The 24938-nt window shown below is 38.9% G+C and overlaps 1 protein-coding gene across 6 annotated transcripts in view; it reads right to left on the bottom strand.

The window, feature by feature from the left end:
• Positions 1-24938, bottom strand: part of LOC117330943 (ras-related protein Rab-26-like) — a 131001-nt gene that overhangs the window by 13805 nt on the left and 92258 nt on the right. For 3 of the 6 annotated variants that reach the window (XM_033889561.1, XM_033889544.1, XM_033889536.1), the window contains exon 3: positions 5284-5325. In XM_033889561.1, the coding sequence (XP_033745452.1) occupies positions 5284-5325 (42 nt within the window). Of the gene's footprint in view, positions 1-5283; positions 5326-15923; positions 16035-17164; positions 17484-18137; positions 18424-24938 lie in introns of those variants that run through there. The other 3 variants (XM_033889530.1, XM_033889521.1, XM_033889552.1) reach the window with 2 other exon arrangements.

The following is a 24938-nucleotide window of genomic DNA, read 5'->3' as shown; positions in this document are numbered from 1 at the left end:
GAAGGATGTCAGAATCACCAGTTGTCTATAGCCTGGTACTATCTAGGGTACAGAGAAGGATGTCAGAATCACCAGTGTCTATAGCCTGGTACTATCCAGGGTACAGAGAAGGATGTCAGAATCACCAGTGTCTATAGCCTGGTACTATCCAGGGTACAGAGAAGGATGTCAGAATCACCAGTGTCTATAGCCTGGTACTATCTAGGGTACAGAGAAGGATGTCAGAATCACCAGTGTCTATAGCCTGGTACTATCTAGGGTACAGAGAAGGATGTCAGAATCACCAGTTGTCTATAGCCTGGTACTATCTAGGGTACAGAGAAGGATGTCAGAATCACCAGTTGTCTATAGCCTGGTACTATCTAGGGTACAGAGAAGGATGTCAGAATCACCAGTGTCTATAGCCTGGTACTATCTAGGGTACAGAGAAGGATGTCAGAATCACCAGTTGTCTATAGCCTGGTACTATCTAGGGTACAGAGAAGGATGTCAGAATCATCAGTGTCTATAGCCTGGTACTATCTAGGGTACAGAGAAGGATGTCAGAATCACCAGTGTCTATAGCCTGGTGCTATCTAGGGTACAGAGAAGGATGTCAGAATCACCAGTGTCTATAGCCTGGTGCTATCTAGGGTACAGAGAAGGATGTCAGAATCACCAGTGTCTATAGCCTGGTACTATCTAGGGTACAGAGAAGGATGTCAGAATCACCAGTTGTCTATAGCCTGGTACTATCCAGGGTACAGAGAAGGATGCCAGAATCACCAGTGTCTATAGCCTGGTACTATCTAGGGTACAGAGAAGGATGTCAGAATCACCAGTTGTCTATAGCCTGGTACTATCCAGGGTACAGAGAAGGATGTCAGAATCACCAGTGTCTATAGCCTGGTACTATCTAGGGTACAGAGAAGGATGTCAGAATCACCAGTTGTCTATAGCCTGGTACTATCCAGGGTACAGAGAAGGATGCCAGAATCACCAGTGTCTATAGCCTGGTACTATATAGGGTACAGAGAAGGATGTCAGAATCACCAGTGTCTATAGCCTGGTACTATCTAGGGTACAGAGAAGGATGTCAGAATCACCAGTTGTCTATAGCCTGGTACTATCTAGGGTACAGAGAAGGATGTCAGAATCACCAGTTGTCTATAGCCTGGTACTATCCAGGGTACAGAGAAGGACGTCAGAATCACCAGTGTCTATAGCCTGGTACTATCTAGGGTACAGAGAAGGATGTCAGAATCACCAGTTGTCTATAGCCTGGTACTATCCAGGGTACAGAGAAGGATGCCAGAATCACCAGTGTCTATAGCCTGGTACTATCTAGGGTACAGAGAAGGATGTCAGAATCACCAGTTGTCTATAGCCTGGTACTATCTAGGGTACAGAGAAGGATGTCAGAATCACCAGTGTCTATAGCCTGGTACTATCTAGGGTACAGAGAAGGATGTCAGAATCATCAGTGTCTATAGCCTGGTACTAGCTAGGGTACAGAGAAGGGTGTCAGAATCACCAGTGTCTATAGCCTGGTACTATCTAGGGTACAGAGAAGGATGTCAGAATCACCAGTGTCTATAGCCTGGTACTATCTAGGGTACAGAGAAGGATGTCAGAATCACCAGTGTATATAGCCTGGTACAGTTGTATAATTACATTGCGTTCACGTTACCATCAGTACACCATCATTCTTACAGCTTCAATGGGAATTTGATCATAAAGAAATCTGTTGAAGATGGAGAACTATTTTCCGATAGCCATGTTTCCCCTTGTGAACATCAAACCTTTTTAAGTTGTACTTTTGTCTACTGCTTAATATGTCATCTCTCCATTAAATGCATATTGTAATAGTAATGGCTTTCAGCCCACATGATGTTAAAATGTCAATTCAGATGACAGGAAAAGACTTCTCAGTCAATGATGAGGTTTCCTGATAGTGTAAGTAATTATGTAGAAATAGCTGTACGGATTTATGATCAATACCAATGTCTATGGGAGCTGCTGATGACAATGAGGGGACGTCGTGCTGCCGATTTTTTTCAGTCATTAAACTTAATGTTGAGAAGTTGTGGCCGCTGAGAAATACATGTTTCTCTTATATATAACTGTAACATTATGCCAATAATGGGATTTTGTGAAAAGAGAAAGTCGAACATTATTCAAAACCATTAATTTTTGTATACACTAATCCTTACAATAAATAATCTTAGAAAGAGATTGCTGGGCCAAACAAATAACTCTCTTTGTGTATTATCTCATTCCTTCCCAACAGGCTTTTTACTAAAAGTACAGTCATAATATTAGAATAATAAACTATCTATAATTCAAATCTGAAAGGTTTGTCACTACAGGTATTTAACATAAAATAAGCAATTACACTTAAAATGCTACATTTGAGTATGACGCATGCCAACAGTCTGGTTTATTCATATGTTTGTACTATATATAAGATACACAGGTAAAAGCTCCTTGAGTAAAACACACCCATAGGACACAAAGATAGGAAAATGTTATTTTTCAGGTATGGAACGTGATCGTGGTGACCTCTACCTGGTGTGGGTGGATATAATTGGATGTACCTCTTACAGGTAAAACTAAGGATCAACACAGCTTTTCACGCTAAGTCAAGTGTAAACAAGCAACTTCATGTCCCGAGGACTATTCGTACAGATTGGACGTCTAGAGATTTCATTAATTTGAAATGGAACAAATATTAAACAAATGTGACCATTTCAATAATCAATCTCCTAGAGTTAGTAAGTTCGCTGTGGAAATGTCAAGTCTCAATATAACTGGCCAGTAGTTTGTATAATCTACTTATTTTATTCAGTTAAGACAGGTATATTCTTACCTACATGTAATCAAAGGCCGGATATTGGGACCTCCGATGACACAGAGCAATATTGACTTAACCAGGGACTTCATAATATCTCTAGAATATGTCTTAACACTATATCAACCAACTCACTGTTAACTTAAACAACTTGTCCAGGAAACTATTTCCGTAATATTGATTCTGTTGTCATTCCATAGATAACACTACAGTTACACACGAGACTATTACAGCACTGTCACCTACATCGTTTAACAAGGTATCATGTTCATTTGCTGGGATAGAGTGCAATAACATTTTATTTCACACTTTTCAAGACTGGGTAGCTGAGACTTAAGATTTAACAATGGACAGTGGCTACTGGCTATTGACATTTTTCTGCTAGATTTAAAATCACTCATTTACAGCTGAGTACGGTTTGTTCCAAGATTTCAATACACTGATATGGAAAGGCAGAGGTTTAAAGAGCTAATTGAACGGGGAAAAAACACACCTGATGGCCAACGTAGTGGGCTGTGGGGCATAAACAGACATGTACTGACAGTCAAAGCAATGTAATTAGGTGTGAGCTATGTTAATATTTTTTGTCCTGATTAAATTCTTTCATGAATCTCCAGCAATAGTATTAGCATCTGCCAGACAAAGAACCATGACAAGTTACCTCCTCTATAAAGTCCCTCTAATGTCAGGATCTGAGTGAGTACCGCCTCTACTACAATGACAAGTTACCTCCCTTATAAAGTCCCCTGATGTCAGGATCAGAGTGAGTACCGCCTCTACTACAGTGACAAGTTACCTCCCTTATAAAGTCCCCCATTAGTCAGGACCTGAGTGAGTACCGCCTCTACTACAGTGACAAGTTACCTCCCTTATAAAGTCCCTCTAATGTCAGGACCTGAGTGAGTACCGCCTCTACTACAATGACAACTTACCTCCCTTATAAAGTCCCCTAATGTCAGGATCAGAGTGAGTACCGCCTCTACTACAATGACAAGTTACCTCCCTTATAAAGTCCCCTAATGTCAGGATCTGAGTGAGTACCGCCTCTACTACAGTGACAAGTTACCTCCCTTATAAAGTCCCTCTAATGTCAGGACCTGAGTGAGTACCGCCTCTACTACAGTGACAAGTTACCTCCCTTATAAAGTCCCTCTAATGTCAGGATCAGAGTGAGTACCGCCTCTACTACAGTGACAAGTTACCTCCCTTATAAAGTCCCTCTAATGTCAGGATCAGAGTGAGTACCGCCTCTACTACAATGACAAGTTACCTCCCTTATAAAGTCCCTCTAATGTCAGGACCTGAGTGAGTACCGCCTCTACTACAATGACAAGTTACCTCCCTTATAAAGTCCCTCTAATGTCAGGATCAGAGTGAGTACCGCCTCTACTACAGTGACAAGTTACCTCCCTTATAAAGTCCCCCATTAGTCAGGACCTGAGTAAGTACTGCCTACTACATTGGCAAGCTTCCTCTCTTACTTCATCATTATTCCTGAAGGAAATTACCTAACTCAGTTTCATCATTATTCCTTAAGGAAATTACCAAACTTAAAGTGTCCATAAGAAAGTATTAAAGAATTTTAAGGAAAGTTCCTGAACTAAGGTTTCCCCATAAATTCTGTAATGCTCCTCTGGAAAGATGAGGAGGAACATCGATGACACCTAATGACCCCGGGGCCTTGGATAATGCTGTAGGTACTGTGGACAATGATCTGTTTATAACATTCTGTTCTATGAACTAATAAATTTTAGTTGGCAAATATGGCAGGCCTACTTCCATCAATATCTGTGATAAATCTGATAACCTTTGAAAGATTACAGGACTTCCCTATCAGAGACAAATCCCCCATTAGATTAGTAATTTGCTACAGATTATGTATAACCCAATAGACTCGTAGGCGGTATGCAGTGTGTGAAAGCTAATGGTTTGACAGAGTAATACATGTTATGCTACCAATCACATGTCTGTGGGTAGGACCATCTGTGACCCCGGTCGTCAGCTGTGACAAGATTGTAAACCAAGCCTGTTGACATACAACAATGCTCCTGCTGTCTCCCTGTACACACACTTACTACAACTTTTACTCCTATGTGGTTCAATTCATATCGTACTCTGTACATAAATAACATGCCAGTTACGAAAGCACAGATAAGATAAGACTTTGATTACTGAAATGTAGCTGGTTACAAAAAAATACCTGAATAAGAATCGTATCAAGAAGTTTTTGCCCACACCCTTACCATATCACTACTCCTACAAGCTGCAGGATGAATAGTTTGACCTAAAATTTTGTGGTTCTCAAGAAGTCATTTGAGTCTTTTTGCATATATATTTGAATTCCATGACAATTTAGAGGTTGACTGTAGAATTTTTAATTATACATCAGATTTTAAAAGTGGGTCAATGTGAAAAATATAGCACCAAGCTAGAAATAGGCTGTTTGTTCTTACCTGTAGTTTTACCTTAGTACCATCAACATCAACAACTTTATTCTGAAAAAATAAATAAAATAAAGAGATTAGTTGATATATGGTAAACAACAAAGATGAGTTTCAGATACCATTAAGGCTATTCTTATCACAGGCGATTGCATAGAAAAAGCGCCTGTGATTCTTATATGGTACAATCATTTCTTTAATGTTTGAGACATATATATATAATATATATAACAATTAAATTCAGTTCTAAAAAATAAACCTTTATTGCATTTTTGTCAGTAAAACATAGAAATTTATCAAACTGACAAAACTTATATTTCACTGCAGCATTGAGCAGGGAAAATTTTAGATTTTGCAGTGAAAATTTAAATTTTTCGTTTTTGACCAATTCGAGCTAATCTTTGTATTCACTTCATTGACACTTGCCAATATTTCGAATCAAAGCGAAGATAGATAAATGGGTTATTTTGCTGTATTTCAGATTAGTTTTTGACAAAATATTCACTTTTATGTTACCTTTTCATGCACAGATTCTCTGATAACAGAGGAAACAATTAAACTACTTTGATCAGTCCTTTCAAAATGGTGCGGTCAAGTTGACATGGAGTAACGTCCCAAAGAGACAATGTCATGAATTGCCACACTTTTTGACACTATAAATTTTGCGATGTTTTTAATTTTGTTATTTGTTTTGCTTTTGGCATAAAAATGCAATAAAAAGAAAACTGAATCGTTTCCAGTTCAATATAACATACATTTCACTTGTATGACAGAATGTTTTGATATCTTTCACTCCTACGTCGAACTTGTGAAAATATTGATATTCTGTCATACAACTGAAATAAATGTGTATGTTATATTCAACGGGAAACTATTTAATATCCTCTATGTAGAGTATGAAAACAATAAATATATGTATCAATATTATAGTCTGTTTATAAACAATAAATATATATGTATGTAATGACAATTGTGATGTTTAATGCACTGTATACGTAGTCCTTTTAAAAAATCAAATGGGATAGGATTACCTGTAATTGGTCTGATAGAGACAAACTTTGTTATAGAATTTAATGTTCGGGGAAAACTTCTCAATCAGGACAAAAATATGACTTAACTATACAAACAAGAATTTTCAAGAAGTGTGTTTAAAATGAATAATTTTTTGTGATTACAGTAAAACTATATTTAATTTATTCCAGTGAAATCAGGCTAAGAAGGGTTTGGTGACCCTTTGAATAGGTGCTGCAGGATTTTCTCTGAATACTGTGTATGTACAGCTCCACAACCCCTGACAGAAATGGTCTGGAATGGGTAATAAAGATAGCTGTGCTGTAAAGGCAGTGATCTATTTGAGTAAGTTAATTCTCACATATAAGCCACTCACATCAATGAGTAGGCTACATATACAGAAGTAACTCATTCCAACAGATACGACTCACATTTTGAGATTCACACATTCCATAAATATGGGATCTTAACTGACCAAGTTTTCATTTTATATTAGAGGACAAAATTAAATAGGGTAACGGTGGCCATTTTTTGCACCATTTTTAATTCATGACATGACATTCTTGTCTAAGTTCTGACATGTGACAACTGATTTCTGACTTGCACAGCCAATGGAAAACGCTCAAAGGTATATTACACTATATACAGTAACATATAATACAACGTATGCAAAAATATTACACAGGCAAAGCCACAGGATAACAGGACAATTATGTAATTTATATCACAATCACTGCATGTAAATATATATCATTTAGTTTTTGATAAAATTTTCATGAAAACTATTGAAATTGTTCAGAAAAAAAGGCCTACGGACAAATGGACATTTGGAAAGACAGACAATCAAATTCATGTCTACTCCTGTACCTCGCTTTATGAGGCAGAGTTTGTCAGTACAGTCAGACCTAGCCTGGGTCATTTCACAGGGGTTCACAGGCAGAGTTTGTCAGTACAGTCAGACCTAGCCTGGGTCATTTCACAGGAGTTCACAGGCAGAGTTTGTCAGTACAGTCAGACCTAGCCTGGGTCATTTCACAGGAGTTCACAGGCAGAGTTTGTCAGTACAGTCAGACCTAGCCTGGGTCATTTCACAGGAGTTCACAGGCAGAGTTTGTCAGTACAGTCAGACCTAGCCTGGGTCATTTCACAGGAGTTCACAGGCAGAGTTTGTTAGTACAGTCAGACCTAGCCTGGGTCATTTCACAGGAGTTCACAGGCAGAGTTTGTCAGTACAGTCAGACCTAGCCTGGGTCATTTCACAGGAGTTCACAGGCAGAGTTTGTCAGTACAGTCAGACCTAGCCTGGGTCATTTCACAGGAGTTCACGGGCAGAGTTTGTCAGTACAGTCAGACCTAGCCTGGGTCATTTCACAGGAGTTCACGGGCAGAGTTTGTCAGTACAGTCAGACCTAGCCTGGGTCATTTCACAGGAGTTCACGGGCAGAGTTTGTCAGTACAGTCAGACCTAGCCTGGGTCATTTCACAGGAGTTCACGGGCAGAGTTTGTCAGTACAGTCAGACCTTGCCTGGGTCATTTCACAGGAGTTCACGGGCAGAGTTTGTCAGTACAGTCAGACCTAGCCTGGGTCATTTCACAGGAGTTCACGGGCAGAGTTTGTCAGTACAGTCAGACCTAGCCTGGGTCATTTCACAGGAGTTCACGGGCAGAGTTTGTCAGTACAGTCAGACCTTGCCTGGGTCATTTCACAGGAGTTCACGGGCAGAGTTTGTCAGTACAGTCAGACCTAGCCTGGGTCATTTCACAGGAGTTCACGGGCAGAGTTTGTCAGTACAGTCAGACCTAGCCTGGGTCATTTCACAGGAGTTCACGGGCAGAGTTTGTCAGTACAGTCAGACCTAGCCTGGGTCATTTCACAGGAGTTCACGGGCAGAGTTTGTCAGTACAGTCAGACCTAGCCTGGGTCATTTCACAGGAGTTCACAGGCAGAGTTTGTCAGTACAGTCAGACCTAGCCTGGGTCATTTCACAGGAGTTCACAGGCAGAGTTTGTCAGTACAGTCAGACCTAGCCTGGGTCATTTCACAGGAGTTCACAGGCAGAGTTTGTCAGTACAGTCAGACCTAGCCTGGGTCATTTCACAGGAGTTCACAGGCAGAGTTGGTCAGTACAGTCAGACCTAGCCTGGGTCATTTCACAGGGGTTCACAGGCAGAGTTGGTCAGTACAGTCAGACCTAGCCTGGGTCATTTCACAGGAGTTCACAGGCAGAGTTTGTCAGTACAGTCAGACCTAGCCTGGGTCATTTCACAGGGGTTCACAGGCAGAGTTTTGTCAGTACAGTCAGACCTAGCCTGGGTCATTTCACAGGGGTTCACAGGCAGAGTTTGTCAGTACAGTCAGACCTAGCCTGGGTCATTTCACAGGAGTTCACAGGCAGAGTTTGTCAGTACAGTCAGACCTAGCCTGGGTCATTTCACAGGAGTTCACAGGCAGAGTTTGTCAGTACAGTCAGACCTAGCCTGGGTCATTTCACAGGGGTTCACAGACAGAGTTTGTCAGTACAGTCAGACCTAGCCTGGGTCATTTCACAGGGGTTCACAGGCAGAGTTTGTCAGTACAGTCAGACCTAGCCTGGGTCATTTCACAGGAGTTCAAAGGCAGAGTTTGTCAGTACAGTCAGACCTAGCCTGGGTCATTTCACAGGAGTTCACAGGCAGAGTTTGTCAGTACAGTCAGACCTAGCCTGGGTCATTTCACAGGAGTTCACAGGCAGAGTTTGTCAGTACAGTCAGACCTAGCCTGGGTCATTTCACAGGGGTTCACAGGCAGAGTTTGTCAGTACAGTCAGACCTAGCCTGGGTCATTTCACAGGAGTTCACAGGCAGAGTTTGTCAGTACAGTCAGACCTAGCCTGGGTCATTTCACAGGAGTTCACAGGCAGAGTTTGTTAGTACAGTCAGACCTAGCCTGGGTCATTTCACAGGAGTTCACAGGCAGAGTTTGTCAGTACAGTCAGACCTAGCCTGGGTCATTTCACAGGAGTTCACAAGCAGAGTTTGTCAGTACAGTCAGACCTAGCCTGGGTCATTTCACAGGAGTTCACATTCATGTTGCTTCAAGATGTGATGTCAAAAAGAACTTACAGACACGGGTAATTTAACTCTTGTAAGTTTTTTTTATCAAATGTCATATGAAAACAAAACATTTTCATCACAGTGATTATTAGAGTATGCTAGCTTGGAGAGGTAAAACTTCATATATATATATATATGTAACAGGAGAAAGAGAAAATGTAGCAGCCAGACCGGGGTCGAACCTAGGACCCTCCGCACTCTGGACAGACACTACCAACTGAGCTACCTGGTCGCCGATGATTGACCCAGTCCAGTTCCACTACATTCCTCCTTCCTTTTTTCAAGTCTTTGCCCCCAAAACCACAAGTTCAGGGTATACCCTTGCTAAGCATACTGTACTCCCATTAATGATTAGACATGGGTTAGCAAGCTGGCCAATTTTGTAACAGGAGAAAGAGAAAATGTAGCAGCCAGGCCGGGACCCTTTGAATCTAAACGGACACTCTACCAACTGAGCTACCTGGTCGCCGATGATCGACAAAGTTCTGCTATACATATATTATGATATGAATCTATACATGTATATCTGTCCAGATCTATCAGACAAAGGGATGTTATACACAGTACTATATTTCTGTTTTTATGACATTTTATACTATATCTATACAAAGTACACACATTGATCGATAAAGGACATGTACCACAGAATCAAATGTAACTGTGAGATAATTGGACTCAAGTATACATAAATGTTCTCATTATCATCTGAAATCAAGTACAATTATTTCATATACATGTATATATATATATATTAAATGCATATAGTTTCAAGGGAGTCAACATGACTCACACACACATACATCAAATCAGATAATGTTTTACGCAATTATCAGGTTTTAACATAAATAGCAATATCTGAATCTAGTGATATTTACGGTTTACAGTACCAATTTTGTAGTAACAGTTATTTTGTAGTTGTATGAGTGCACTGCTGAAAACCAATCTGTCACAAACAATGTCACATAAATACTAAATAGACACTAAATTTTGTAATGTTTGTAATTTGTTCAAGGTTGTCTCGGAAACCTAGATGATTTAATTTACATGTATAATTGGTACAAATCTGTCTATTAAGAGCTTATACTAATGTCTAGATCAAGCTTCCTCTGGCCCTGACTTATAGACTGTAGATGCATAAATCTGGTGGCAGGGCCAGAGGAAACTTAAACTACATACACTTTAAACACTTGCCCAAACTGCTGACACAAAACAGGCTTTTTTTTAAATACTGATCTATCAACAGCTATATTTATTTATGGACGGCAATACCAAGGCTGTGTAGTCATCCATTAAGCATCAAAGAAGCTAGAAAAAATAGATTTGATAGTAGAATGATATTTATCTGCCAATAAGCACATAACTAGTAATAAGCCTATGGTACCCATGTATCAGAATTCAGTAAAATGCTTACAAATTCTATGTCATCCAAAAGCAATAAGGTCATCACATTGTAACCCACATTGGATTGTACTGCTGGGTATCTTAGGACGTGAAGGATCGTAACCCACATTGGATTGTACTGCTGGGTATCTTAGGACATGAAGGATCGTAACCCACATTGGATTGTACTGCTGGGTATCTTAGGACATGAAGGATCGTAACCCACATTGGATTGTACTGCTGGGTATCTTAGGACATGAAGGATCGTAACCCATATTGGATTGTACTGCTGGGTATCTTAGGATGTGAAGGACCGTAACCCACATTGGATTGTACTGCTCGGTATCTTAGGATGTGAAGGACCGTAACCCACATTGGATTGTACTGCTGGGTATCTTAGGATGTGAAGGACCGTAACCCACATTGGATTGTACTGCTGGGTATCTTAGGATGTGAAGGACTATAACCCACATTGGATTGTACTGCTGGGTATCTTAGGATGTGAAGGACCGTAACCCACATTGGATTGTACTGCTGGGTATCTTAGGATGTGAAGGACCGTAACCCACATTGGATTGTACTGCTGGGTAGCTTAGGATGTGAAGGATCGTAACCCACATTGGATTGTACTGCTGGGTATCTTAGGATGTGAAGGATCGTAACCCACATTGGATTGTACTGCTGGGTATCTTAGGATGTGAAGGACCGTAACCCACATTGGATTGTACTGCTGGGTATCTTAGGATGTGAAGGACTATAACCCACATTGGATTGTACTGCTGGGTATCTTAGGATGTGAAGGACCGTAACCCACATTGGATTGTACTGCTGGGTATCTTAGGATGTGAAGGACCGTAACCCACATTGGGTTGTACTGCTGGGTAGCTTAGGATGTGAAGGATCGTAACCCACATTGGATTGTACTGCTGGGTATCTTAGGATGTGAAGGATCGTAACCCACATTGGATTGTACTGCTCGGTATCTTAGGATGTGAAGGACCGTAACCCACATTGGATTGTACTGCTGGGTATCTTAGGATGTGAAGGACTATAACCCACATTGGATTGTACTGCTGGGTATCTTAGGATGTGAAGGACCGTAACCCACATTGGATTGTACTGCTGGGTATCTTAGGATGTGAAGGACCGTAACCCACATTGGGTTGTACTGCTGGGTAGCTTAGGATGTGAAGGATCGTAACCCACATTGGATTGTACTGCTGGGTATCTTAGGATGTGAAGGATCGTAACCCACATTGGATTGTACTGCTGGGTATCTTAGGATGTGAAGGATCGTAACCCACATTGGATTGTACTGCTGGGTATCTTAGGATGTGAAGGACTATAACCCACATTGGATTGTACTGCTGGGTATCTTAGGATGTGAAGGACCGTAACCCACATTGGATTGTACTGCAGGGTATCTTAGGATGTGAAGGATCGTAACCCACATTGGATTGTACTGCTCGGTATCTTAGGATGTGAAGGACCGTAACCCACATTGGATTGTACTGCTGGGTATCTTAGGATGTGAAGGACCGTAACCCACATTGGATTGTACTGCTGGGTAGCTTAGGATGTGAAGGACTATAACCCACATTGGATTGTACTGCTGGGTATCTTAGGATGTAAAGGATTGTAACCCACATTGGATTGTATTGCTGGGTATCTTAGGATGTGAAGGATCGTAACCCATATTGGATTGTACTGTTGTGTATCTTAGGATGTGAAGGATCGTAACCCACATTGGATTGTACTGCTGGGTATCTTAGGATGTGAAGGATCGTAACCCACATTGGATTGTACTGCTGGGTAGCTTAGGATGTGAAGGACTATAACCCACATTGGATTGTACTGCTGGGTATCTTAGGATGTAAAGGATCGTAACCCACATTGGATTGTATTGCTGGGTATCTTAGGATGTGAAGGATCGTAACCCATATTGGATTGTACTGTTGTGTATCTTAGGATGTGAAGGATCGTAACCCACATTGGATTGTACTGCTGGGTATCTTAGGATGTGAAGGACTATAACCCACATCGGATTGTATTGCTGGGTATATTAGGACGTGAAGGATCGTAACCCACATTGGATTGTATTGCTGGGTATCTTATTGAGGAACCCCATGGGTTACTGAAGAAGAGCCCACCCATACCTTGAATCAAAGTTTATGTGTTGAACCTCTGAGCTTATTACAGGATTAATACGGTACACATTTCTAGAGTCAATATATAAAGGAAACAGGTTACATATACCACATCAGTGACACACCAATTAATTACTGTACCTGTGTACTCGGTATGGCATTGAACAGATGATTAGAATTTCACAGTTGATTATTATTGTGTAATGATGATCCATCTGGAAACCAACATGCTATTTCATACCTATTCTCTCCATATACGTATGTTACATATCAAATTAGGTTTGAAAGACAAACATCCGCCAACCATCATGATTAGACAATGAATATTGTAAATGTGGAGACTATAGGTTGCCTTGCCAGCTCTGGTCAGTGGAATTTCTCTTTAGCCTGGTGGTAATTAAAGGCATGTGCTTAGAGGGTCTTTTATATATTATATATCATATTACAATATATTATATATTATATTGGTGCCATTGACAACTCAAAAAGTAAGGTATAGGAGATCAAGAGCAAAGACTTTGTGAAGGAAGAAATAGCGTAAAAGAGGAGAGTATTACTTACCTTACTAGCTCAGACTAGTAGGAATTTCCCTTTAGCCTTATATGGTAAGGTATACACTTTAGACAGGGCAGGATCACTAGCTTGAATTAGTCAGCCTGGGCATGGTAGTTTTCATTGCACCATTATATTAAATTGACTTAGAAAGTAAACAGATATTTTCCTCTCAGTATTCTATTTCGACAACTGATATAATCTCTTACACTCTCAGGCCTCATACATTTAAGAAAAAAGTTATGAATACAATTTAATGCAATTAATTGAAAATGAAGGGCTTGGTTATTACGGGCCTTGCTGAACTGTAGAATGTCAGACATATTTTTTTTCCAGTTTGTATGTTGCATTAATTAGCAGGCTCACTCTACTTAAACCTTGACATATGCTCGCTAATCACATTCGAGGTTATTGGTCCATCAGGTTCATCTTCGAATATCAGTATTAGTGTTGCAACAATATGTTTCCCTCATGATGCAATATGTAATGCCAACTTTGTCTCATGATACGATACGTTTTACGACACATTTATTTTGCAAATAATCAATAAAATAAAATCCAAGAAAACTTTCTATGGTTTACTTTATTATTCTTCAAAAGTAATGGTTAAGGATACCAAACATCAAGTCACTTTATACATTTTTAAACAGTCACTCGATGAAAGCGCTTCTGCCGCCATGCTGGTTTTGGGCTGTATCAATTACCGAGCAGAAAATCAGAAACAGCCTGATCCGGAAAACCGTGGGCATACCATGATGTGAGAAAAAATACAATGGATCGAACCGTACGGTACTATTCACACCCCGATATATCGTCCCATGGATTACGTTTGCAGCGCTAGATATTTCTGTACACGGTGACAAAAAGATCCCTTGCAGGCCACATTTTAGGCAAATCTCTTAAAATGTATAGGTCACAAGTTTGATTAGGGGCTATATTTGAATAGCTATTTATAGACTTCAAAGTTCATCTTGTGTAAACAAAATCTTCCTTTTACATTTTTTAATGAACATGATAACCTTCAATGCTGTCATAGTGGTAGTTAACTAATACCCTTATATTGACACAGTTTCCCTCACCTTCCCATGGGGATCCGACTGATAATGGATACTCTCACATTCATGACAGGAATTACCTCTTAACATTATTTCCCTCATATTAATGTTAAAAGTTGCTATTCCCTATAATGACATGAAGTGTCTCAGCTTGACTGTGAATTCCTCACCATGGCAGAGATTAATCACATCGGTAGGGACAGGAATTCCTTCACAGATACATGGAAATTCCTCACCATGGCAGAGATTACTCACATCGGTAGGAACAGGAATTCCTTCATAGATACATGGAAATTCCTCACCATGGCAGAGATTACTCACATCGGTAGGGACAGGAATTCCTTCACAAATACATGGAAATCACTCACCATGGCAGACATTACCCAACATAGTGACGGAATTCCTTCACAGATACATGGAAATTCCTCACCATGGCAGAGATCATACTCACATCGGTAGGGACAGGAATTCCTTCACAGATACATGGAAATCCCTCACCATACCAGAGATTACCCAATATAGTGACAGGAATTCCTTCACAGATATAGGGAATCCCTCACCATGGCAGGAATTCCTTCACAGATACATGGAAATCCCTCACCATGGCAGGAATTCCTTCACAGATACATGGAAATCCCTCACCATTGCAGAGATTATCAATATAACAGTTAGTGACAGGAATTCCTTCACAGATATAGGGAATCCCTCACCATAGCAGAGATTACCAATATAGTGACAGGAATTCCTTTGCAGATATAGGGAATCCCTCATGATCACCATTGCAGGGATATCTCGACATAGTGAAAGAGATTCTCGATCTAGCTCTTGCCATATGGCAGAGATTACCTCACAAAGCGAAACAGATTTTTCAATGTCATTGCAACAAGGATTTCCACATTAGAAAGATTCAGCTTAACAGAGTCTCAAACTTTTGGGAAACTACAGAATATTTTCCCTTGGATTGAGATTTTCCATCTGGTACAGTCCCCAAAAATTTTCCTTCTTCCTTGTGTTGTCAAGAATTCTTTCAATGTGACAAAAATCCCTTCAGTGACATCGATCTATTGTAACTTTATACATAGTCAAAACCTCCCTTGCCTTCAGATTTTCTGTTAATTATAGAAAAGGGAGAGTCAAAGAAAACTTCAGCAACTTCATCCATTACCAAAATTATTCTCACAGAAACAAGCATGTTTAATGAGATGGAGTCAGTTTCCATTTTGAGGAATGTACATGTCAGACCTGTATACAAGCTGAAACTAGGTTCTTTTACTTAATGTAGTCTCGATCTAGACCTTACAATATTATATAACTTACTTTCTTAAATCATTACTTATATCTTCATTTTAGTACACCCATCACCATAAATAGTAAATTAAAATTAAAACAAAAGGAAAAAAAAATTAAACTCACCCTAAAGTCTATACCGACAGTGGAAATAAAACTGCCAGAGAGAAAGGCACCATCTTTAAATCGAACAAGAAGACATGTTTTTCCGACACCACTGTCCCCTATTAACATCACCTACAAACAACATTAATTATAATCATATTTAATTATCACAGGTTCTCTTGGTGGCCCACTTGTGGTGTTAGACACAACTTTATTGCCACACTGGTGGTGAAATAAACCTGCAAGAAAGGTCTTCATTAAGAGTTTAAGTGATTTTTTTTCTTTCTAGGTGCTAATTATCACTACACATTAATAAAACAACACAATGAATAACAAATTAAACATTAATATGATTTGTCTGTAGGAATTGATGCTCGTGTGATCAAAATCTAATTGTCATTACCTCTGATACGTACAATTCCAAATAAATATTTGATAGCATGATACCTACATGTATGTAGTAACTTATAGTTATACTGTTGTCATCACTGACAAATAGGATACAACTGTTCAACACTTGTTGTTCTGTTGATGTTGAAGCGATCAATGTTTCAGTAAATGGGACTGTTCAAAACTTGGTGTTCTGTTGATGTTAAGCGATAAATGTTTCAGCAAATGGCACATGTTTTGGTCTGTAACCTACCTAACCAGTGTAGATCACAAACCTAAAAACCTCGTTAGCATGATGACCAATGTGTGTTATAGGACCATAACACCATTTGATAAACACTCATTGTATATATATTTATTATATTGTAACAGTGAAGCGTTATTTATTCTCCCAACCCCGTCTTTAAAATGTAATTGTTATATCATAACATGGATTTTGGATACCAGGTTAGTTGAAGGATCTGACCTTTTAGGACCAAAATATATAGAAATTGATAACATTAGATTTGAATGACTTTAGTTTAGGTCACAATATATTCAAAAGTTCATCATACAATGTATTACATAATATAACTATAATTATGTAAAACATACAATGCATCAGTTACATACAATGTATTACACAATATCATTACAATTATATAATTCAATGTGCATAAGTGTATACATTAATCAGTTTAAATCATTCATAATTTTTTATGAGCATCAATTCCTACAGTCAACTTTGACAGAAATTATTTGAATTTGAATAAAAACTTGAAATCATAATAAAAATTGTATGTAAAAATAAACTGAAACTCTATCAACATGCCATCAACATTCTACATAATACAACATACAAGCATTTTACACAAACCATTGTCTTTTTTTACCTTTACAGAATCCAACACTGTATGTAAGTGCTTTTGAACATACATATCCAAATGTAATAAGTGGTTTTTACATTGCTATGCTGGTCATCATCTCTAACATATGTTACCGTAAAATTTTAGCAGGATTCAAATATCTCCATGTTTATCTCAAGACATCCACATGTATTAAGGTATGTGGGCATTGTTAAAGGACAATATCAGGTTCTTAACAAGTCATTTGCCTCAGGTAACATTTGTCAATTGTTATGTGAAATGAAATATCACCATAAACTTTACTATACACAGGTGTAGTAGTGTCTTATCAGGAACATTTTGTTATGAATGAGTGGATTTTCAAGTTAAATCAGTGCAATACATTTTAACCCCAAAGACAAGATATATTAGAAAATATTGAGATAGTTAAAGTGTTATTTGTAATTGGATTAAGTAATCTTCTAATCCTATCAGGGACATTAGTTAGATTTTTAACTAAACTAATTAATTTTCACAAGAATATCAGTACTCAAACCTGTATATAAACATAAAAATAACCATTTAAAAGCAAAATTTCCTACCTCAAGTTTAACAAATTAAGATTATAACTTTTAAATGTCCTTGATCTAGCATCAATTATTAAATATTTCCAACAAGGTTTCTGAAAGTGTATCAAATGTATATAGTATATACCGAGTCTACATAGTCTATCAAATGTATATATATACTGGGGTCTACATATTAAAGTACAAAAAAAAAACAATGTACCTGATGGAGACTTTACATGTATATGTCCATATAGCGGTTATTACCTAAAACCGTGACATTGGTTACATCTGAAGAAATACTTGGACAGGGGGTTATATTTACTACGGCAATGTGAGCATGCCTCTAAGTTGTAAATTATATAATACTTAAAATGTCTGTTAGTGTTGACACCGACAACTATGACAGATACTATGACGTTCAGTGAACCATACCGACACTGCATTAGGCCTACCTTAGAAGCCAAGTCAAAGAGCTCCGTTGAGCTTTGTCGAGTCGCCGGCTTATGATCACGGATGGTATGGTGGCCAGTTGGAGAGCCAGGCTCGCTGCCACTGCCATATCCATTTTGGAGTCTATCTTTACCCATTGTAAGTATACTGTCACATATTTCTCCAGCAGTGTGAAGCTCTGTCAGAATAAACACTACACTATGGCTGTGCCTACTGTCAACACACCAACGGACAGAACATAACAGGCCATCGACTGTCACCGACAGCTTTCTGTTTAAATGACGTGGGTGCAACAACAGGTACCCGGGCATAAACATATTAGAGTTACCTCCTCTGTATCACAAATTGCGATTCAGATCCAATAAACACGAGATCACAGATGGATCTTGACGACCACGATTAGGTGATTTTAGTGGTTCTATATAAAATGTTTCTCTATTCCCCCTCCCCTTTTGCATCTTTAGGAAACCAGGACTACTGTAGAAATATTGATAGCGATATCAAATCTCAAAATCAAAGATCGATGTTTGCCCGTTCCGTAGGTAAGATAGAAAATGATATATGATACATATATTATATATACGTTAACCAGAGACATATATGGAGAGATAAGTAAAATCGCTATATTCCCGTACAAGTGGTGGCTCCCTTTATTCGTGACCACCTTATCGATAGCGCCTCGTCCCCTATCAAACACACGCGAACACAGGTAAGTCGGGCTTTGCGCATGTGTGTATCGATGTACTGGAACTTATTCGACATGTTCTGGTTAATCCGCCATTACGTCAGACCAAAACATCGTCAATTTCAAATACACACAAAAAGCACATCGTTTTATTTAGGCCACTACAAAAGATACTACATTATCCAAAAACTATCATACTTATGGGATATGGTCTTGTTTATCATGCACATTGTTGTCATTTATCCGTATTTTCGAAAACCCCATAGAAGTCTAGGGACTTTTCGAAAATTGGAGATTCCCGCCGATCTTCCCTGTGGTGTGCTTGACTTTCATACTCAAAATACAAACACTTTGACAGCAGATTGTGATATATTTCATATTGATGATACTTCTGCACTTTGATATTAATAAAATTAAAGCACATCATTGGATCTTGGTGATGATTTCAAATAGAAATTATCGATAATTATGTGTGTGGTTTTCAAGTTTTCTCAAATATGGCGTCAGGAGATGACTGAACCGAGCGACCGCAAAGGATTATGGGAAGGTCAGGGGCCACCACGTAGACATAAGGGCAAATATAGAGCTGCCAATCTCTCTATATATGTCTCTGCGTTAACATATTATTTTCCTATCTTAAAATCGAAAGGGCATACTTACGGACCAAGGGAAACCTAAATGTGTCAAAATCCAAGATGGCCGCATGTCGACCATTTTGTCCTTATGGTTTTTGGTCCAATCGGAACCAAAGTCAAATGAGCATAACTAGGGACTAAGGGAAACCTGCAAGTACTTTTGTCAAGAAACTTCAGATGTCAAGATGGCTATCTGTCGGCCATTTTGTTTTCTCGGTCAGACTCAAAATTGAATGGGCACAACTAACAGCTGACTAAGGATTGATCACAATTTGTATGACGTAACTAGATCTATTTCCTGATAATTAACGAACTTACATCCACGTTTTTTGATATCACTAAAATCGGTCAATATGTAAGTTGCATTAGTTTTGCAATGCACGTACAATTGTATATATCTATGTAAAAGAGCAACATATAGATTCTATATCTTACCGGGGACGTATATAAAAAAAATACATTATATATATATATTTATACATCTGTAAAATAGATAAATATATATATAATAACAGGAAGGAATAAAATGTATATCACATTATACAGCTTCCATTAAAAAAAATCTCTGACAGGAAGTAAAAAATCCAATTAAGTCAATCGAAATGATAAATGGAATATATGAATGAATGATGTATAAATTATATCAGGGATGAACACAAGAGTATTCGTCTAGTGCTGGTGACATTCACAACTACAATTTATCAAGATTATACTCTATGATATCAAAATATTGCTAAAAAATCTGACATAATGCGAAAAAAATCCAACTTGTTTATATACCTCATTAATCCAGACACATTAGACACTTGTCAGTATGTTCACTATATTATCTGGGGGACTACGTTCACTATATTATCTGGGGGACTACGTTCACTATATTATCTGGGGGACTACATATAGTCCAACGTGTGTGGCTGGGGTTTTGTTCTTCATTTTACAATCAATCAGCTCTATTGCATGCTTTTATCCGAACAAAGGATCGATATCAAAGAATTGTGTTACAAAATCATAGTGTTAACATGTAGGGCTGCCTTCCCAGTTGACTTTTCAATAAAAAGGCCCATGTCACGCTAAAGTTGCTAGTCATTAGTCCTACCTCTTCAACCTCAACGTTATGGTTTCCTCCTCATATTTTTCTTGAGTTTTCTCTATAAAAATATTCTACTATTTTGATATAAATCTTGCATTTCGTCTAAAGAGTAATTTTCAAATCTCGTATGCATTGATTTTTTGAAATATTGTTTCAATTTTCCTTTTTTTAACAAATGAGGGGTCATTTTTAAAGTCACATACGTGTTAAATAAAATTATCGCGTTTAACTTCAAAAAGTACGAAAACCATGTATATGACCCACTTTCGTGGATATTTTTATTTACATTTAATGTTTTTTTTACAAGTATATCTATTCCGTCTTGCGATATCCTTGCTGAATAACACAATGTTTTAATGTAACTATCCGTGGTATACAGGTCTAGCTCGGCCACTGAAGCAACGTAACCGACTCCAGAACAGGGATCAGCGACGTAATACAGAAAGTGCGCGTGATAATTAATTTAACTTTGATGTTCTGCTGTCGTTGGCGATACAAAAATGGAGTATCCGTCAAATGGGAAAAGTGTGGAATCCAAAGATAATGTTTTGTTTACCTTGAAACATAGAATCCTAAGCTAAAAGATCCACCCACAACGAACCTCTATTTTTTTTATATTTCTACACGATCGAGTGATTTATCTATAATATCCACACGACGGATTAATCGCTGAAGGTTGCACGGCAGTAAGTTCCAGCTCTGTAGACACCAGACCTGTTGACGTACTACACAGACCGAAATCAAATAGTCATCAGTCAAACTGTCTGCTGAAGTTGTCGTGTCAGGGCGATACAATAAGGACATAAAAAGAACCGACTACCATTCACTGGTAACAGCTTATACTGAGGATTTGTAGGAAATGAGAAACCGCCTGAAACTTGGTATTAATTTGAAAGCCTGATTCCAATAGTAAAGGACGATTGAAACAATCTGCTCAAATACTATCTTTCGTTCAATTTCGCTTACTTCTTAACCCCGAATAGTGCTCAGCTACAAATTTACAATAACCTACACAATATAAAATTTTAGATGTTTTTAACTCACGCGAATTAACCTAAGACTCTGGGGCCGCGGTGGCCGAGTGTTTAAGGTGTCCCGACACTTTATCACTAGCACGCCAAATTTGGGTCGCGAGTTCGAAACCCACGTGGGGAAGTTGTCTGGAACTGTCAGTGATTTTCCGCCGGGTACTCCGGCTTTCCTTCAAAACCAGGCACGTCCTTAAATGACCCTGGCTGCTAAACAAAATAACAAGACTCTTTTTGATTGGGCTGGCTTCCCCTTTGAATTTCCACCATTTCCTAGCATCATTGGTTTCAATGAGTCTAAATAGCTGTGTGGTGCAGTTCTTGATATTGATTGGTCTACTGATAAAGCATCTATTAAATGGTCATCTGTATTGCAAAACAATGATGAATGTGAAAATCGAACGAATACACACATTTACATAAAACATGTTATACACTATACCAAATTTTTTTTCTGCATTAGGCCTACCCTGGAAGCCAAATCAAAGAGCTCCGTTGAGCTTTGTCGAGTCGCCGGCTTACGATCGCGGATGGTATGGTGGCCAGTTGGAGAGCCAGGCTCGCTACCACTGCCATATCCATTTTGGAATTTATCTTTACCCATTGTAAGTGTACTGGACATAGTTTTCCAAAATAACCAACAATTTGCTGTAGATGCCAACAGTTTTCGCTGTAGAGTTACTTTGTGGTAAGATGTAGCATCGAACAAGTATAAGTCACACAATCAACTAACCTGAAGAATAACCACACCATTACTCTCACACGTGTCTATAACCACACCATTACTCTCACACGTGTCTATAACACACCATTACTCTCACACGTGTCTATAACCACACCATTACTCTCACACGTGTCTATAACCACACCATTACTCTTACACGTGTCTATAACTAACAATCAGGTATCTGACCAGATGTAACTTTATATGCGTATCATCACTTGACATTGAATTGCCATGGTAGTTGCGAATAATATTACACAACTATGGCAGAAAGGGAGGCATTTCATTTAATTGAAAAACACTAATTGTATTCTATTAAGACGCCTGATCATAGCAAGAAGAATGTTTTCAAGACAAGTTGTTAAACTGGTGAGTCTAGGTCATTTTTTCTTCAGAAATATGTCCCAAACGCAGCGGTTGAGCACTTTTTCCTAAAAACAGTGTTCTTGCCATTGTCAGAGTTCTTATAGTGCCTAATAAGAACACTTTTGATGTTTGAAATGCCTCCCTGTATGTCATATCTGTGTGATATTATTCACAATCGCTATTTACATTTCTATATCAAAATAGAATCAGTGTAATATAAAGTAAAATCCGGTCAAACCGATGCTCCTGTTGTTTGCTACGGACACGTGTGAGTAAAGCGGCGCGGTTATTTTGTGCAATACATGTTCATGTGGTACAAATGAGGGTTAGCCATGATACAGGCAAACAATTGATTATGTTACTTCTGTTAAATTGCACCATTGTTGTGATTTAAAGATTTGTAAAATATCACTGCATGGATTGCGTGTGCATGACAAAGCTTGGCCGGAATAGCTGCGTACGGGCCAAATTTTGCTACTTAGATGACCCTTATAGGTGCTATAGACTTACAGAGTGTTTTGTACAGTTCTTGAGCACAGAGTTCTTTACATGGGCGAAAAGTCATCATATTCGTGTAAATGTAAATATATGTATATATGTATTAAAATCATACACCATTTATACGCAAACCTTACTGAAGAATGAATTAATGAGCTAATTAATATAGAATTCAAAAGTACCCATGTTCTTGGCAGATCAGGACAAAACAGTATGACTTGTAAAGTCCTACCTGTATACAGGTTGATTTACCGGGCTCCTAATTGGTCTGTATTAATTATAGGGGCAAGGTAGATTATCGAGCTCTCTGCGTACAATGTAATTCTTAAGTACAGCTCGGGTCTGGAACCAGCCATCAATGCACGTTTGACCATGCATGTTATGTTTAAAGCCTACCACCTGTTTCCATTTCTGGATTTCTGCACGTTTGGTCCATAGCATCACTGACGAGTCCTAGAAGGACGGAACAGCTGTTTGATATCCATAGAACCACTGACGAGTCCTAGAAGGACCAAACAGCTGTTTGATGTCCCTAACATCACTGACAAGTCCTAGAAGGACGGAACAGCTGTTTGAAATCCCTAACATCAATGACGAGTCCTAGAAGGATGGAACAGCTTTTTGATGTCCCTAACATCACTGACGAGTCCTAGAAGGACCAAACAGCTGTTTGATGTTCCTAACATCACTGACGAGTCCTAGAAGGACGGAACAGCTGTTTGATGTCCCTAACATCACTGACAAGTCATAGAAGGACGGAACAGCTGTTTGAAATCCCTAACATCAATGACGAGTCCTAGAAGGACGGAACAGCTTTTTGATGTCCCTAACATCACTGACGAGTCCTAGAAGGACGGAACAGCTGTTTGATGTCCCTTACATCAATGACAAGTCATAGAAGGACGGAATAGCTGTTTGATGTCCCTAAACAACACTGACGAGTCGAGAAGGACGGAACAGCTGTTTGATGTCCCTAGCAGTACTGACGAGTCCTAGAAGGACAGAACAGCTGTTTGATGTCCCTAACATCAATGACAAGTCATAGAAGGACGGAATAGCTGTTTGATGTCCCTAACATCACTGACGAGTCGAGAAGGACGGAACAGCTGTTTGATGTCCCTAGCAGTACTGACGAGTCCTAGAAGGACAGAACAGCTGTATGATGTCCCTAACATCAATGACAAGTCATAGAAGGACGGAGCAGCTGTTTGACGTCCCTAACATCAATGACAAGTCATAGAAGGACGGAGCAGCTGTTTGACGTCCCTAACATCAATGGCAAGTCATAGAAGGACGGAAACAGCTGTTTGACGTCCCTAACATCAATGACAAGTCATAGAAGGGCGGAGCAGCTGTTTGACGTCCCTTACATCAATGACGAGTCCTAGAAGGACAGAACAGCTGTTTGATGTCCCTAACATCAATGACGAGTCCTAGAAGGACAGAACAGCTGTGCTATTCCTAGCATCCTTGACGAGTCCTTGCTGTGTCACTATTCGGAATTTACTTTATATATGAATAAATTGTCTTAAAAGACACAATTTTGTACAAGTAACACTTGTTTTGTTCTTGTAATCATTAATCTCGACTGATTATAGAAATAGATAATTATCCATTCATCATACATTGACACCAATTCAAAGCGAGAATAAAAACGACACACGGAGGAAACAAAAATAAATAATGACAGCAAGTATATATAAACGATAAATAATGAACACAGAAATCGTACTAATACACAAATCGTGCTAATATATAAATCGTGCTAATATATAAA

The sequence above is a fragment of the Pecten maximus genome, chromosome 1, assembly GCF_902652985.1.
Source record: "Pecten maximus chromosome 1, xPecMax1.1, whole genome shotgun sequence".
In the NCBI taxonomy this organism is placed as follows: domain Eukaryota; kingdom Metazoa; phylum Mollusca; class Bivalvia; order Pectinida; family Pectinidae; genus Pecten; species Pecten maximus.
This window is presented reverse-complemented; position numbering and strand designations above follow the sequence as displayed.